The sequence below is a fragment of the Trichomycterus rosablanca genome, chromosome 10, assembly GCF_030014385.1.
Source record: "Trichomycterus rosablanca isolate fTriRos1 chromosome 10, fTriRos1.hap1, whole genome shotgun sequence".
NCBI lineage: Eukaryota > Metazoa > Chordata > Actinopteri > Siluriformes > Trichomycteridae > Trichomycterus > Trichomycterus rosablanca.
Window position 1 is genome coordinate 28,638,769 of NC_085997.1, and position 13,520 is coordinate 28,652,288.

The following is a 13,520-nucleotide window of genomic DNA, read 5'->3' on the forward strand; positions in this document are numbered from 1 at the left end:
AATGTGCTTAAATCTGCAGCACCAGGGAAAATAATGAATTTTTTAACATATTTAAATATAAAACATCTTTTATAATTTGTTTTAAATGACACAAAATGAAGAAACAACTTGAGTACTGCCATATAAATGACCCCAGTGTGTCGGCACGGCGTTAAAAACTAATTAATCAATCAATCAATCAAACCCAACCTATTTTCTTAGACCCCTTGTGACCAAAACAAATTTCTCAGACCCCTTGGACATAGGTTATGATATTATTTTTACACTTTCACCAAGAATGACCACCAAGATGAAACTAACATTTACTAGCCCTTCTTGCTCTTAGGACATTTAATGAATCTAATCTTTGATTAAAAATGAAGGTGTATATGTCGGTGTTTTCTGATTTTGTTTCATGTAGCAGGTTTACTCCTAGTGCTTGTAGAATTTGTATCACTGGTACTGGGAGCTTCCTCACCCAGGTCTACTTCCACGGGATCTGCATAAACAACTGAATCTGAGGCTCTCAGGTGGCGCAGTGGTAAAGTACGCTAGCACACCAGAGTTGGCGTTTCTAATACATCGTATCGAATCTCAGCTCTGCCTTTCCGACTGGGCTGGGCGGCTGCATGAACAACGATTGGCTGTTGTTCAGGGTTAGGGGTGAAATGTCGGATCATAGGTCCTCAGAACTGGTGCAACTGCGGCCCCTGCTGGCTGACTGATGGCGCCTGCACAAGGCTGAGGAATAATGCTGATGGGAGTGTGGCCTTCCGTACACAGTGCCCGTCGGTGTATGAAATCGACTCTTGTAGGTGAAAAATGCAGTCTGTACTGACTGTACGTGCCGGAGTTGAGAGGCGCCCTTAGTCAGCGGTGAAGGGTCGAATCAGTATAGAGGATGCAATCAGGGTAATTGGACACGACTAGATTAGGGGAGAAAATTGTGGGAAAAAATTGTGGGAAAAATAGAAAATTCCAAAAAAATAAAATAAATCAACTGAATCTGAATTATTCATAGTGTTCATCTGTTGATATTTGTGCTTTTTCCAGGGGAAAGTGGAGCAGGAAAAACAGAAGCCAGTAAATACATAATGCAATATATCGCTGCTATTACCAATCCTAGCCAAAGAGCAGAAGTGGAGAGGTGAGTGATGTTATGCAATTGTTTTTCTCTATATTGTCTTATACAGTGAACATCTCCAGTCTTAAAGAATTCGGTTCTCGACCATATTAGTTGAGAAAAATGTCTCAGTTCTTAACCAGCCAACCACACTTTGTTTGAACAGCATGAGATGTGTCTTCCGGGCCACAGCCTTGCTGCACGACTGCTGAAACATAGGGCGATTGGTTCAGTTGATCTGTTGCTTAGTGCAAACTGCTAAAAAATTGGCTCTAAACGTTCTCTTTTTTCAGCCTTTGTTAGGTTGTTCTGTAAGTCTTTTGCAGTAGCAGAATTTTTTAAAGATTTTTTTTTAAGATATACAGTAGACCCTTGACTTACCAACGGTTTACCATACGAACATTTTGGGTTACGAACGATCTTTTTCAATTTAACATACTAACAAATTTCGGATTACGAACCGAAATTCGCGAAACACGTGTATATGTACAGTGTATCACAAAAGTGAGTACACCCCTCACATTTCTGCAGATATTTAAGTATATCTTTTCATGGGACAACACTGACAAAATGACACTTTGACACAATGAAAAGTAGTCTGTGTGCAGCTTATATAACAGTGTAAATTTATTCTTCCCTCAAAATAACTCAATATACAGCCATTAATGTCTAAACCACCGGCAACAAAAGTGAGTACACCCCTTAGTGAAAGTTCCTAAAGTGTCAATATTTTGTGTGGCCACCATTATTTCCCAGAACTGCCTCAACTCTCCTGGGCATGGAGTTTACCAGAGCTTCACAGGTTGCCACTGGAATGCTTTTCCACTCCTCCATGACGACATCACAGAGCTGGCGGATAGTCGAGACTTTGCGCTCCTCCACCTTCCGCTTGAGGATGCCCCAAAGATGTTCTATTGGGTTTAGGTCTGGAGACATGCTTGGCCAGTCCATCACCTTTACCCTCAGCCTCTTCAATAAAGCAGTGGTCGTCTTAGAGGTGTGTTTGGGGTCATTATCATGCTGGAACACTGCCCTGCGACCCAGTTTCCGGAGGGAGGAGATCATGCTCTGCTTTAGTATTTCACAGTACATATTGGAGTTCATGTGTCCCTCAATGAAATGTAACTCCCCAACACCTGCTGCACTCATGCAGCCCCAGACCATGGCATTCCCACCACCATGCTTGACTGTAGGCATGACACACTTATCTTTGTACTCCTCACCTGATTGCTGCCACACATGCTTGAGACCATCTAAACCAAACAAATTAATCTTGGTCTCATCAGACCATAAGACATGGTTCCAGTAATCCATGTCCTTTGTTGACATGTCTTCAGCAAACTGTTTGCGGGCTTTCTTGTGTAGAGACTTCAGAAGAGGCTTCCTTCTGGGGTGACAGCCATGCAGACCAATTTGATGTAGTGTGCGGCGTATGGTCTGAGCACTGACAGGCTGACCCCCCACCTTTTCAATCTCTGCAGCAATGCTGACAGCACTCCTGCGCCTATCTTTCAAAGACAGCAGTTGGATGTGACACTGAGCACGTGCACTCAGCTTCTTTGGACGACCAACGCGAGGTCTGTTCTGAGTGGACCCTGCTCTTTTAAAACGCTGGATGATCTTGGCCACTGTGCTGCAGCTCAGTTTCAGGGTGTTGGCAATCTTCTTGTAGCCTTGGCCATCTTCATGTAGCGCAACAATTCGTCTTTTAAGATCCTCAGAGAGTTCTTTGCCATGAGGTGCCATGTTGTAACTTTCAGTGACCAGTATGAGAGAGTGTGAGAGCTGTACTACTAAATTGAACACACCTGCTCCCTATGCACACCTGAGACCTAGTAACACTAACGAGTCACATGACATTTTGGAGGGAAAATGACAAGCAGTGCTCAATTTGGACATTTAGGGGTGTAGTCTCTTAGGGGTGTACTCACTTTTGTTGCCGGTGGTTTAGACATTAATGGCTGTATATTGAGTTATTTAGAGGGAAGAATAAATTTACACTGTTATATAAGCTGCACACAGACTACTTTTCATTGTGTCAAAGTGTCATTTTGTCAGTGTTGTCCCATGAAAAGATATACTTAAATATCTGCAGAAATGTGAGGGGTGTACTCACTTTTGTGATACACTGTATATACATATATATATATAGTGAGCGAACATTCGGACAGCGGATGGTTTTTTTTCGGGGTGTTCTTTATATTTTGTAAAATTCTATATTAAAATGGCCTCAAAGAATGCGCAGAGAAAGCGTAGTGGTGATAAAATGAATCTATTACTATTCGTTGTGTTGTGTAATTACTCCTGCCAGTAGCTGTCACTGTGTATCAGACAGAGGGGACAGTGAGTGAGAGACAAGAAGGAAATGACTGAGTAAAGTATTCTTTCTTTCGTGCAATTACACCTACAAAATACAACACTACAGAAATAAAGAAGGAAATAATAGAGAAATATGAGAGTTATTGTCGTTTCTGGTAGATACAGTCCTGCTCACCATTATTGGCACCCATGAAGTTTAAGTACATAATGTGGAATATCTCCTGGACAAAAATGAATCAAGTGTAACAGCTTTTTTCTATAGAGAACTTGTGTTTGATACAAAAGAGCAAATGATAAACAACATTTAAAACTAAAAACAATGGGAGAGAAAAAATAGAAAAACCTAAAGCTTGCTGTGGCACTGGTATTGGCACCCTTTACAGTAAATCAGTATGGAAACACATTTTGACTCACCTGTGCTAAATCACAAATGAGAATCACCTGTGATAAATTGTCAGTGCCCATGTGACATTAATTACCCAATGAATGATGACTTCAGTGTTTTAAAAAGCCACAAGTGATTCCCTGTTCCTTTGTCACAATGGTGAAGACAAAGGAGCTGTCTGAGGACATCAGAAGTGCTATTATTAGCAAACACAAGACCTCCAAAGGGTATAAGGCCATCTCCAAAGACCTTGGTATCCCTGTTTCAACAGTGCGCAATGTTATTAAGAAGTTTGCCAAGCATGGAACAGTCAAGAACCTCCCTGGACGTGGAGGGAAGAGGAAAATTGATGAGAGATGTCTTCGAAGGTTGGTGCGAATGGTGGAAAAAACACCATGTCAAACATCCAAAGACCTGAAGGCCAACCTGGAACAGTCTGGGGTCTTGGTTTCAACAAGTACCATATGGCGCACACTAAACCAAGCAGAGCTTTATGGGCGAAGGCCAAGAAAGAAACCATTGCTGAAGAAAAGACATAAAAAGGAACGACTCAACTTTGCCAAAGAGTACCTGGACAAACCTTCTGGGAAAATGTTCTGTGGACCGATGAAACAAAAATAGAGCTTTTTGGCAATGCACACCAACAGTTTGTTTACAGACGGCGCAATGAAGCGTATAAGGAAAAGAACACCCTACCTACAGTTAAGCATGGTGGAGGATCCATAATGCTGTGGGGCTGTTTTGCTGCGTCTGGTACTGGGGGCCTCGACCGTATCACAGGAATCATGAAATCGGAGAATTACCAAGAGATTTTTGAGCAAAATGTCCTACCCAGTGTAAGAAAACTTGGTTTGAGTCGAAGATCATGGGTCCTCCAGCAAGACAAAGACCCAAAGCACACATCCAAAAGCACGCAGGAATGGTTGAAAAGGAAGAAATTGACTGTTTTAAAATGGCCAGCAATGAGTCCTGATCTCAATCCCATTGAAAATCTGTGGGGTGAGCTGAAATCTGCCATTGGGAAAAAGAACCCTGCAAACATTCAAGAGCTCGAACAAACTGCAAAGGAAGAGTGGGAGAAAATACCAGCTGAGAAGTGCAAGAAGCTTATAGATGGCTACAAGAAACGTTTGGAGGCTGTCATCACTGCCAAAGGGTGTGCAACCAAATATTAAGGAGGGGTGCCTTTATTACTGCACATGCTGTTTTTTTCTGTTTCTTCTTTAAAATGACAACATGTAAGCTGAAAAACAATGTTCTTCGTTATATTACTTTGGACCTCCAATTAAAAAATCCTGATAATATAAATTTGGTACATTTCCATTTATTTCTGAAGATATTGTACAGGTTATGCAAAAAATGAAGGGGTGCCAATAATGGTGAGCAGGACTGTACATTTTTATAAAAGAAGGAAATGTATTATGGTGTATGGTACAGCAAACGTACTGTACTGAGATGTGATGTGTTTTTATGTACAGTACAGTACTACAGTTTATTGTTGTTTATTATTGTTTATTACAGAAATGTATATTCTATAATTTAAGATTTAAGGGGAAATATGCATGTATTTATAACAAAAAAGACCATTTAAGACATTAGAAGGGTTAGGTAAGGGGGGGGGGTTTGGGAGGTCTGGCACAGATTAATTCTATTTACATTATTTCTTATGGGAAAAATAGGTTTAACTAACGAACATTTTGACTTAAGAACAGCCCTTCGGAACCAATTAAATTCGTAAGTCAAGGGTCTACTGTATAAGGTTTTTGGACACAACAGGCAGATTTACTGCTGTCATTAGTTTGGATCTAATGGTGACACTCTCAATGGTGTCCCTAAGAATGTTCAAGGTCTTGGGACTTTTTTATACATGTTGCCTTTGTGGTGCAATGGAATGATCTCCTCTCTCAGCTTTTGTGACAGCTCCTTAATTTCCATAGTTGTAACACATCATTGAATCTCTATGGTGTTTCTATAACACATCATAGCTAATGCAAACTAATAGTCATTATTGAGTTTCCAATGGTTTAATATTTGTTTAATCCAACTTTAGTTTATACAGACTAGCAGTAGGTTTCTAGATTAGTAGTATTATGTAGGGGTTGAATAATTGTTGCATTGCTTGCTTACTTTGTCCATTTGCTGTATACATCAGCTGATAAATACTTCGTTTAAAGGAAAATCTAGCTCTGCAGTAAAGTTTAGAGTTGAGGGTTGAATATTTCAGATTGCAGTTGTGATTTACATTTATGGCCTGCTGTACTGATTTGCTGTTATTAACCAAGCTATCCAAAGGTCAGATGCCTGTGAGAAATGAACAAACAAAACAAACAAGACACAAAAGAGCCAGTTTGATTAGAACTTAGTGTTAAAACAGGCCTGAGCATGACCCCTGCTCGTACACATTATTCTGCAAGTTATGATTACAGGCTTTTGAATTTTCTGTAAGTATATAAAGGTGGTGAGTATAGCTCATGGCTGTCGTCACCAGGCTGTGGTTTGACCCATAAAACACAAAGCGTAACACACCCTCCACCCTGAACAGCTCTCAAATGTACCCATTTCCACTGGTTTGGAACAACATTTGACCATGCTGTTGATATTTTAGGCTCACTTGACCATATGCATGGGTGTCCTGTCCTTCTGGTAGCTGAGCCTGGCATCCGCTCAACAGTAGTGAAAGCATTTAGCTCATGTTGAAATGTACTGAGACACAATGAGTGCTGAACTGATCCACAAGGGGCTAATAAAACGTGATGTAAAGAGTCTGTGTTTTTGCAGAGTGAAAAACATGCTGCTGAAATCCAACTGTGTCCTGGAAGCTTTCGGAAATGCCAAAACCAACCGCAACGATAATTCCAGCCGGTTTGGGAAGTACATGGATATCAACTTTGATTTTAAAGGAGACCCTATTGGAGGCCATATCAGTAACTACCTGCTGGAGAAGGTAGGTGATGTGTCTTCATATTTTAGAGACAGGGTTTGTAAACCTGTCCATAAAAATATGAATATTTTTGAACCTATAACAAAAATAGTGTTTGATGTGACTAAAAAAATATTTCAATGTGCACAACATTGGGAAGAGGTGCGCCAATGAGGTGCGCTCAGTCCTACCTCAATGAGGTTCTTACACTTGACAAATTAACTAATGATATTATACACTGATCAGCCATAACATTAAAACCACCTCCTTGTTTCTACACTCACTGTCCATTTTATCAGCTCCACTTACCATATAGAAGCACTTTGTAGTTCTACAATTACTGAATGTAGTCCATCTATTTCTCTGCATGCTTTGTTAGCCCCCTTTCATGCTGTTCTTCAATGGTCAGGACTCTCCTGGGAGGGACCACTACAGTGTAGGTATTATTTAGGTGGTGGATGATCTCAGCACTGCAGTAACACTGACATGGTGGTGGTGTGTTTGTGTGTGTTGTGCTGGTATAAGTCACAGCAGCGCTGCTGGAGTTTTTAAATACCATGTTCACTCACTGTCCACTCTATTAGACACTCCTACCTAGTTGGTCCACCTTGTAGATGTAAAGTCAGAGACGATCGCTCATCTATTGCTGCTTTTTGAGTTGGTCATCTTCTAGACCTTCATCAGTGGTCACAGGACGCTGCCCACGGGGTGCTGTTGGCTGGAGATATTTTAGGTTGGTGGTGGACTATTCTCAGTCCAGCAGTGACAATAAGGTGTTTAAAAACGGCATCAACATTACTGTGTCTGCCGCTCAGGTGGCGCAGCGGTAAAAAGAAACGCGCTGCAACCAGGGCTGGATTCTGAGAGCGTGGTATCGAATCCAGCCTTGCTTTACCGGTTCGAAGCTGAGTGGCTATATGAGCAACGATTGGCCGGTTGCTCATGTGGGGGGTGGGACAAAGAACCGGATGTGGGTCTCTCTCTGTCAGAATGCGATTGCGTTCTCTGCCGGCTGATTGGAGGCGCTTACACAGAGATGGGAGAGGGTGCCCTTAGTGTGTGTCTCTCCGCATGCAACGCTAGGTGGCGCCAAACTCGTCAATGTGTGGGTGGCAAAGATGCATCTGGCTGCTGCTCGTGTTTCGGAGGGGATACGGGTTAGCTTCAATCACCTCCGTCAGGGCAGGGTTCGGCATAGACAGAGAGGAAGCACGATGCTAATTGAACAATTGGATGCGCTAAAAGGGGAGAAAAAGAAGTAAAAAAAAAAACAACATTGCTGTGTCTGATTCACTCATACCAGCACATCACACACTAACACACCACCACCATGTCAGTGTCACTGCAGTGCTGAGAATGATCCACCACCCAAATAATACCTACTCTGTAGTGGTCCTGTGGGGGGCCTGACCATTGAAGAACAGCATGAAAGGGGGCTAACAAAGCATGCAGAGAAACAGATGGACTACAGTCAGTAATTGTAGAACTACAAAGTGCTTCTATATGGTAAGTGGAGCTGATAAAACAGTGAGTGTAGAAACAAGAATGTGGTTTTAATGTTATGGCTGATCGGTGTATATGTATGCATGCATGTGACAGATGTGTGTGTGTGTGATTACTTGTATTGTAAATAATTTCATTCTTACATTATATATCCTAGTATCCGAATTGTATGTGCACAACATTGAGCGTAGGAGCACCAATGAGTTGCACTCAGTACTACCTCTATGAGGTTCTTACACTATTGACCATGAGCTGGTTGGGCATCCCATTACAAAAAACTAATGGTATTATATGTGATCTTTTCAGCTATAACAATAGCCACTCTTTTGATAAGGCATCTCACAAGACTTTGAACTATGTCTGTGGGAATTTGTGCCCATTCACTCCAAAAAAGCCTCAATCAATGTTACAGTTAATTCCAAAGCTGTTCAGTGGGGCTGAGGTCAGAGCTTTGTTCAGGCCAGTGGAGATTCCTCAAACCAAGCTTTTCAGTGCACTGGGGCACAATCATGCTGGAACTGGAAAGGGCCTTCCCTAAACTGTTGTTGCAACGTTGGAAAAATATAATTTCCTTTATATAATTGATTTATTATACTTGTTAGCTATTATTGTGGCTGAAACACATAAATTCAAAAATAAGAAAGGGTGTCCCAATACTTTGGTCCATATAGTGAATAATGTGCTGTGTACGTTTGTGATGAACAGATAAAATATACTGGAATGATGTATTATCATTATGTATTGATATTTTTGTATTTCCAACCAATCAAAGAGTCAAATTACTTTCTACTGTATAACTACATTAGAACTAATACATGTAGTAAATTAGCTGGGAGAACATGCGCTCGTATGCAGTGTTTTTATTAATGCAGCTATTGAATGTGCTTGTTAAATACCACCACCAGCTTATCTGATTATGGATTTGATACCCAAATCAGGTGTGCTAGTGGTGGAATGTTTACAAATACATGGGTCTGTTCATTCCTATATGCAAATTTCATGGTATCTTGAACAAAGCAAATGGCTAAGCTAACATAGCTTTTGTTAGTGCTCTAAATTGGACTTGTGAGAGATTCAACATGAAGTAATGTATCATAACTGGAAAGGATTAGAGCAGTATCCTTAGCACTGTGAATTATAATGTTTATTTAGTCTATTTCAATTATTGAATTGTGTTAATAATACTAAATACTAGGGATGTGACGATGCACTCTACCCACGATGTGATGCGATTCACAATACTGGGTTCATGATACGATTTTTTACCGATTTTTTTTAAAACTAAAATTGAAGACAAATTATGACAGTTTCCTTTTATTATTTCTCTTAAAAAAATAAAATAAAATACTGTAGTTGTGATTATCTTTTATTTATCTAAATAATGAATGCCCTTTTATTTCTGAGGTAGGTACAAACTATACAAAACAATTTTGAATTAAGCTCAATTTGGCTGAAAACCCCCGAATTTGACAACCAGGCGTATAGCGCCAGTGACGTCAACCAGGTGAGGTGTATAGCGCCAGTACCTCTGCTGTTTAAAGTGAATATTGATTCATTTTACATGTCAAATCGATTTGAATCGTTGAATTTTTGAATCGGTTATTAACTGTCTTGTGGTGAATCATTACATCCCAACTAAATACTGAAACTTGATAATTATGAAACTAACAGCTCATAGGTAATAGCTAATATCTACTAGCTTGTCTTGTGTGGCACGCAGAAAAACAGCTAAAGAGCTGAACCACAGCTCAGCTTTTACTTAAAGCAAGTTTCAACTACACAAAATAAAGATGTCCTTATAAATGCTGTTCTAAGGCATGTTGCAGCTAGATTTTTTTGGAGAATGGCAAATGAAAAGATATAGAGATAAGGATAATAGTCATACTATGCGGTAAGTTGTAGTGCAGTGGTAGCTCAGTGGATAAGTACAGGACTAGTAACTGAAAGGTCACTAGTTCATGCCCCACATCTGCCAGGTTGCCACTGTTGGGTCCTTAACACTCAGTTGATTGCAGTGTATAGAGTCGCAGTTGTAAGTTGCTTTGGATAAAAGGCGTCTGCTAAATGCTAAAAATGTAAGTTTTATTAACATAAGTAGACTTAAGCATATTAATTATTATTATTATTATTATTATTATTTATTATTATTATTATCACATATGGTAAATATATTCACATACGTGAATTGCATATGTGTGAAGGTACCACTGATGCTGAGGTGTATATCGTGTAGGTCGGGGTGACGTCTTTTCTTGAGAAGTCTTATTCTGCACATGCTACAGCAGCCTGGCTTTGTAGACAAAGAGTTCATGTACTTGACTGGCCTGCCTGCAGTCCATATTCGTTCCTATTGAAAATGTATGGCACATCATGAAATGAAGAATAAGACAACGGTTATTAGGGACTGTAGAGCAGCTGAAGTCTTGTATCAAGCAAGAATGGGCAAAAATTGCAATGGCAAAATTGCAGAAATTAGTATACTCAGTTTCCAAATAATTAAAGGTAAGGTGATGAAACACAGTGCCAAAATGTCCCAACTTTTTTGTATAATATCTTTATAAACACAAATTGCTTTAAGCGTTATTTTGTCAGTTGATCTTGGACTGTAACTGCCTCATTTTTAACATCTCCAAACTCATTTGCCTCCTCAGTCTAGAGTGATCTTCCAGCAGGAAGGGGAGAGAAGTTTTCACTCGTTCTACCAGGTGAGAAGAGCGCGACGGCACAAAAGTGTTGATGGGCTTGTTTTTGTTTCCGTAGCCTGATATGACTCAGACCAGCCAGATAATTCCAACCTGTATTTATAATTCCAGAGTCATAGCATCTCCTAAAAACACTAGTCACTGTTATGCTACTGTCAGATAATGACTGTTTTTAGCATTTAAAGCTTAATTAGTCTTGTGCACGGCAACATGGATTTCCATAATTAGATACCAGAAGGTGTTTTGTTTAAATATTTCACATTGTAAGAGTGGACCAAATTTAGAAATCCAGAGGAACCTCGATTTAACGGATTTCAGATTTAACTGACTAAATCTGGAAAAACCAAATGTCCGGTCCGATTGTTTAAAATTCCCGCAAGACCTATTATTGTCTGCTAGCCTGCGCACGTCTCCTTGTTTACATGAGTGATAGGCTTTATTTTGATGGGAGGCTTGCCTTGTTGTTTTTTCGGTGTTTTATGCTTAATTATTGCAAGTTCTAGTGCTTAGTTATGCACCAGCACTGCTCCAGTAGCCACCAGCAGTGCTTCCGACTCAGAATAAAAGATTATCTAATAATAGAGTCCTCACTATATGATCACGGCAAAAAAAAAAAAAAACATCTCCTTCACCACACAAGGTAAATGAAAAGTCTCCCCAGTAGTACAGTACACCAATTTCAATATTTATTTACAGGTTTTACATTACATATTTACATTGTTCTGTTTGTCATATGTTCATGTTTAGCGCTTTTGTGGACCTTAGTGTTGTGTTTTTGTATATTTCCCCACCCCTCTGGAAAAAAAACTTGCTGTATTGGACCAGTGCTCCCCCCTTTTAGTCGGTTAAATCGAGATCCTCTGTATTCTGTGAATTAATGAAAAGTGTCCACATGTAAGTCTTGATTCTAACTTGATTCTTTGCTTGTTTCAGCTTATGAAAGGAGCTCCAGACTCACTGTTGCGATCCCTGCACATCCAGAAAGATCCTCTAGTTTATAACTACATTAAAGTTGGAGGACAAATAAAGGTTTGCATTTTGTTACCAAAACATTATTATTATTATTATTTTTATTTTATTTTATGTCTGTGTCCTTGAACAATCTTTCTAAACTTAATAATAAAATAGCAGGAACCATGAATATTCATTTATAGAAAATACAGAACATAGAAAACCATCAGAGATGGGAACTCAAGTCCGAGTCGCACGTAAGTCGCACACACAGCGACTTCAGACTCGACTCGGACTTGTTTCAAATGACTCAGACTCGACTCATGACTCACAAAAAATGACTCCTAGACAAGTCCCTAGCGTCAGCATGTGTTAACATTAGTTACGTGTGACAATTATATATATCTAATTATTATTATTACAAATATTTTGCTCTCTAATAACGCAACGGCCGCCTTAACTCGCAACACACACAATGGGTAAATGTTACAGCCAGCTTCCGGCGTAGTGATGAAGCGTCGCTCCCTACTCCCTACACAGTTTGAAGTTCACTTCATTTGAACATTTTCGTTACCTTTGGGTAAAAACTGTGGTGAATGGAACGCTCCAGAATTGGTGCTAATGGTTGAAAGACCGCTTTCTGAACCAATCAGACCTGCTGATTTAAATTTTTAGTAAGAAATGCTGTTATTTGCATTTATTCAGTTTGTGTCACACAGATGATGTGTCAGTGAAACGCTTGATTGGCTTTCTAACGAGTTCATGTTTTACTTCACAACCGGGAAAAGTTTGGAGGTTTTTAATTATAAGCACATTTACATAATATCGGATTATATTCCTAAAGGGACACACAGTTATACATTTAATAGCATCTGGAAGAACATAAGCTAAGGTAAGCAGTGGTTATAATTTTTTTGCTGTGTTTTGGATTTTGGCGGCTGTGCCGTGATTTATCGTGCACTTTTGTTTTGCAATGAAAACAAAACGTATCAGTTTAAGCTTTTAACTGGTACCTTCTTGTTACGGAAATTACATTCATTTGCACAATGACTAGAAAAGTAAAATGGCAAAATACAGTTGCTAATCTGTTGTTGTTTTTTATCTGAACTTACATATTATTTGTTTATTTCTACGCTACATTTCCAATATATGTTTTGTGTATATTATACTGACTCGTGACTTGACTCGGACTCTAGCCTTAAGACTTGTGACTTGACTCGGACTCTAGCCTAAAGACATGTGACTTGACTCATACTCTAGCCTAAAGACTTGTGACTTGACTTTGACTCCAGCCTAAAGACATGTGACTTGACTCATACTCTAGCCTAAAGACTTGTGACTTGACTTTGACTCCAGCCTAAAGACATGTGACTTGACTCATACTCTAGCCTAAAGACTTGTGACTTGACTTTGACTCTAGCCTAAAGACATGTGACTTGACTCATAATCTAGCCTAAAGACTTGTGACTTGACTCGGACTCTAGCCTAAAGACGTGACTTGACTCAGACTTGTATTTTGTGACTTGTGAACGTCTCTGTCAGAACCTGCTGACTTGGCTATGCATGCTATACCCTACCGACCGGCGCCTTTCTTGGCCACTTTGAGTGGAGGTAAGGGGCGGTTCCAAAACAAAACAT

The 13,520-nt window shown here is 39.8% G+C and overlaps 1 protein-coding gene across 1 annotated transcript in view; it reads left to right on the forward strand.

The window, feature by feature from the left end:
* myo1d (myosin 1D) overlaps positions 1-13,520 on the forward strand; it is a 128,852-nt gene that overhangs the window by 35,101 nt on the left and 80,231 nt on the right. The window contains exons 3-6 of the mRNA XM_063003078.1: positions 1,033-1,126; positions 6,585-6,750; positions 10,881-10,934; positions 11,865-11,960. Coding sequence (XP_062859148.1) covers positions 1,033-1,126; positions 6,585-6,750; positions 10,881-10,934; positions 11,865-11,960 — 410 coding nt within the window. The remainder of the gene's footprint in view (positions 1-1,032; positions 1,127-6,584; positions 6,751-10,880; positions 10,935-11,864; positions 11,961-13,520) is intronic.